Below are 4,474 nucleotides of genomic sequence, written 5' to 3'. Positions count from 1 at the left end.
AGTGAGCTTCCTGTGATGATGAGGTCATCAACATAAAGCACAAGTATCAATAAGTCAGTCCCATGACGCTGAATGTAAACTGTAGGATCAGAATGACATCGTGTGAAGTGGGAAGCAAGCAAGAAGGAATCCATCTTCTCATACCAAGCCCTAGGGGCTTGTTTGAGACCATATAAAGACCTCTGAAGCCGAAATACCAATGAAGGGTCCTGCACAAAACCATGAGGCTGCTCCATATAGATCTCCTCATGTAGGTCTCCATGCAAAAAGGCACTCTTCACATCCATCTGAAAAACTGTCCATTTCTGTGAAGCTGCTAGAGAGAGTACAAGGCGAATAGAGTTCATCTTGGCAACAGGGGCAAAGGTTTCAGAGTAATCAATACCCTCAACCTGTGTGAAACCCTTTGCAACAAGACGTGCCTTGTACCTATCAATAGAACCATCTGCAGCATACTTGGTACGGTACACCCAACGGCACCGAACCAACTTTCTGCCTTTCGGAAGAGGACACAGATTCCATGTGTGGTTCTTCATCAAAGAAGAATACTCCTCAGCCATTGCCCTATCCCACTCTGAGTGTCCTGTCGCCTGTGAAAAATTCTGAGGATCATCAGAAATGGCATGACTCAAAAGGCCACTACCTGCAGTCTGAGAACGAGTACGACGAACATCTGTAGGATCACCTGCTAGAGGTCCTGCTGCATCAATAGTATCACGAGCCCACTTGGGCACTCGCGAAACATCTGGTGGAGGAGGCAAAGGGGGATCAATCTCAAGATCTTCCTCAGAGGAGGCATAATCCTGTAGAGGAGTAGATGAAGTACTGGGTAGTGAAGAAGTAGCTGAAGATGGAGGATCCATAGAAGGATAACGCTCATCAAACTGAACATCTCGCCGAAACAAAACATCTCTGGAATCAGGATCAAACAACCTGTACGCTTTCACATCCTCATAGTAGCCAACAAAAATGAGTGGTCGACTCTTCTTCTCCATGGCTTTCCGCTGAGCATCTGGAATAAATGCCCAAGCCTCACTACCAAAAATGCAGAAAGTAGAAACATTAGGCTTGACATGAGTCCAAGCCTCTTTAGGAGTCATGTGTCGCAATGCCTTATGAGGCATCCGATTCTGAATATAGTTGGCACAATTGATAGCCTCAGCCCAAAATGAAGAACTCATAGCACGAGACTGTATCATACAATTGGCCATCTCCCGTAATGTCCTGTTTTTTCTCTCAGCAACCCCATTCTGCTGAGGTGTATGGGGAACAGAGAACTGATGCTGTAAACCATGCTCAGTGCAAAAATCTCTGAAAATTTGATTCACATATTCCCCCCCATTGTCAGTGCGGATACGCCTGATGAAAAGACCAGACTGCTTCTCCACAAAGGTCTTAAAGATTCAAAATGAATCAAAGACATCAGACTTGTACTTCAAAAAGTACACCCATGTGCATCTGGAGAAGTCATCAATGAAGGTGAGCACATATCGAGCACCTGAAAAAGATGGAGTGGGAAATGACATAAGATCACTATGTATCAACTCCAATGGTGCCTTAGCACGTGTGGATCGACCTGCTGGAAAAGGATCTCTGTGATGTTTGCCAAGTGCACAACCGTGACACACACCGTCAGTACAAGAGATCTGAGGTAATCCAATCACTAGCTCCTTTATACTCATCTGCTGTAAGTATCTGTAGTTGACATGGCCAAAACGGTCATGCCAAAGTTTGCTCACTGTGTCTGTATGAGCAATGAGAGAAACACCTGTAGAATCGGAGCTCTCAAAGCCATCGAACTGATATAAGTGAGAATGAAGATCAACACTCCCTGTAGCAATAACATAATCATGATCATGGAGGTCTCGAATAACCACATCATGTGGTGAGAACTCAACTGTCTTTCCAGAGCCTGAATGACAAATCTGAAAGACAGATAAGAGGTTCGTAGAAATGGCTGGAACCAAGAGAACATCTTGTAGTGAACCACCCTCTAAAGAGATAGTTCCTGAACCTGTGACTGAAAGCTGAGAAGAATCACCAACTGCAATCTGTGTAGTAACACTCTGAGCAAGTGAGGTAACCAAATCAGGTGAGTGTGTCATGTGATGGGAAGCTCCGGAATCAAGAATCCAAGGAGTTGGAGAAGACAATGCACGTGCAGAAAGAGCATGTCCTTTCCCTGTAGGTGGAGGTGGAGGCTTTGGAGAAGCAATACTAGACTGTTGCATAGCCTCTTCTAATGCCTCAAGACCTTTCCAACACCTGGAAACTAGATGTCCATCCTTGCCACAAAAACTGCAAGGTTCACCTGTATACTTCTTAGTCTTGGAGGAAGACTCACCAGACTTAGAAGTATTACCCTTCTGAGAGGGTTTCCGAGCATCTGATTTGGGAGGAGGCTTGGAGGAACTCTCGCTGCCTGCTGAATCTGTCTTATGCTTCGGTTTCGGTTACGGCTTTCCTGTAGATGTCTGAGCTATCAATGCCTTTGTCTTAGAACCAGTCGTAGCATCCAACTGTGTGAGTTTTGACTGCTCTCTAGTCAAGCGATCACAAAAGACCTGAAAAGAAGGCATAACAAATCGATTCCCCAAAGCATCTTTGGTGGAATAGAATGTGGAAGCAAATATCTGAAAATTCCCTCGAAGCTTTGAGAGAATCAAATAGATGCACTCAATATCAGTCTTCGTCTTTCCACAACTCTGCAACAAGGATCTCTGTTGAGTAAACTTCATCAAGAAGTCATCAATAGTAGGAAAAGAATCCGGTGCAAGTGTTGTAAGCTCTGTCTCTATCTGAAGTGCTCTGAACTCATTCACTGTACCAAACAAGCCTTCAAGCTTGGTCCACATAGCCAAAGGAGTATTACACCCATCCAAATGAAACTGTAAACTATCTGATACCTGTAATGCAATCAATCCGATTGCCTCATCCATTTTGTTTCGATGTTGCATGATCTCAAAAGGCCTCTGAAGAATAGGCTGAACAGCATCTAAACATGACCACAACCCTTTTGACCGGAGAAGCCAAGTCATTGAGGTCTTCCAGGTGTGATAATTATGAGGGGTCAGAAGTTCTAGAGAAGAAGAGGTCTCGGCCATTGTTTTAGAAAGGGTTTTTTTTTTTTGCGTTTTCTGATATATTAAAATAATAACAGAAAATAATATAAAAACGCCCCCCACAATGCAATAAACCGAACCCCAACTTACAAATAGATTACGAAAATGAGATAAGAGCAAAAAAACTTCAAATACAAATCAAAAATACCTGGTACCAAATACTGGTGAAAAGACTAAGAATTTGGAAAGGGCTCGAAAAAATATTTTCGGTGCTTTTTTCGGATCGAAAAACGGAGCTATAACGAAGAAGTTATGCCCCTCGGAAGATAGAAGTCATCAACGGACTTCAAACACCAAAACAGATATCAATCTGGAAAAAAAAATCAAAAATTCCTTCTCCATCATCTCTGTCTCGGAATCAACTTTCCGACGCTTTTTTTGAAATTGAAAAAGACCCCTGTATGCGAGAGTTATCGCAAAAAAACTAACAGGGCCCCCATAAGCTTGAAAAATATTTATTTTAAAAAATAATAATAATAAAAAAGTCACCGAGCGGCGCGCTGGCTGAGCCGCCGGCGGTGGTGACTATCCGGAGCAGAGGAGGGCAGCGGAGGAGAAGCGCCACCTGATCGGAGGCGGGGCAGTGCTCTGGTTGAGCCGCCGGTGTTGGTGGCGACCGGAGCGCGGGCGGTGGCGGCCGTCGGAAGTAAAAAACCGGCGCCCAAAAAAATCCCGCCGGTATCATCGCTCACCGAAAAAGTTGCCCCGCCAGCAAACGGGTCCGCGGGCCGGAAAACGGCCTGCGGCCCTTTTTTTTATTTTTTATTTTTTAAAAAAATGCCTCGATCTGCGTGCAGAAGGTTGTACGGCCCTACTGGGCAAAAAAATTTTGCCTCCCAGAGCAACGTTGTCCAAATTGGACAAACTTTATATGGAAACAGGGGTTTTGACACCTTCTGGATCCATCTGTGATGTCCGTTTGGCCTCAACCTGCTTCAAAAAATCAGTGACCCCCCTGTTTTCTCAAAAAATACCCAAAAATTTCCAGATCTGTTTTGTCAAACCCTCATTCTCCTTTTTCTCCAAATAACGAACAAGCTGCAGCAGATCTGGCTCTAATACCATGAAGGATTTGATCAATACAAATCCACAAAGCCTTCGAATACCTGCATGCAAAAACCTATCACAGAAGAAAAAGACAAGAGAAGGCAAAGGGTTTTGCTCTGAAAAAAGTGCTAATGTATTTTCAGCAATGAAAGAGATGATCAAATACAAAGGAGATCAATCCTTATAAAAGGAGATCAAAACCCTAAAAAGGGTAACCTAAAAGGAAAAGCTATTTAATAATTAATAATTAATTATTAAATAGAGATGCAAAAGGTGCATAAAGTAAAATCTTAAGAAGGGAGTAA

At 43.4% G+C, this 4,474-nt stretch overlaps 1 protein-coding gene across 1 annotated transcript; it reads right to left on the bottom strand.

Annotated features, from left to right (window-relative positions):
* Positions 1-2,453: 2,453 nt before the first annotated feature.
* On the bottom strand, positions 2,454-3,038 carry LOC149543784 (uncharacterized). Its single transcript, XM_089795838.1, has one exon. It carries the CDS (start codon positions 3,036-3,038, stop codon positions 2,454-2,456), a length of 585 nt encoding a protein of 194 aa, XP_089651964.1.
* Between the last annotated feature and the right edge of the window lie 1,436 nt (positions 3,039-4,474).

This window comes from Cupressus sempervirens, chromosome 8 (genome assembly GCF_028749045.1).
Source record: "Cupressus sempervirens isolate cs-2001-9-10 chromosome 8, ASM2874904v1, whole genome shotgun sequence".
NCBI lineage: Eukaryota > Viridiplantae > Streptophyta > Pinopsida > Cupressales > Cupressaceae > Cupressus > Cupressus sempervirens.
Note: the sequence above shows the minus strand (reverse complement) of the source record. Positions and strands in the feature narration are given on the sequence as shown.

Coding starts and splice junctions, on each gene's coding strand:
- LOC149543784 (XM_089795838.1), bottom strand. CDS start 3,038: ATGACTTGGCTTCTCCGGTCAAAAGGGTTGTGGTCATGTTTAGATGCT.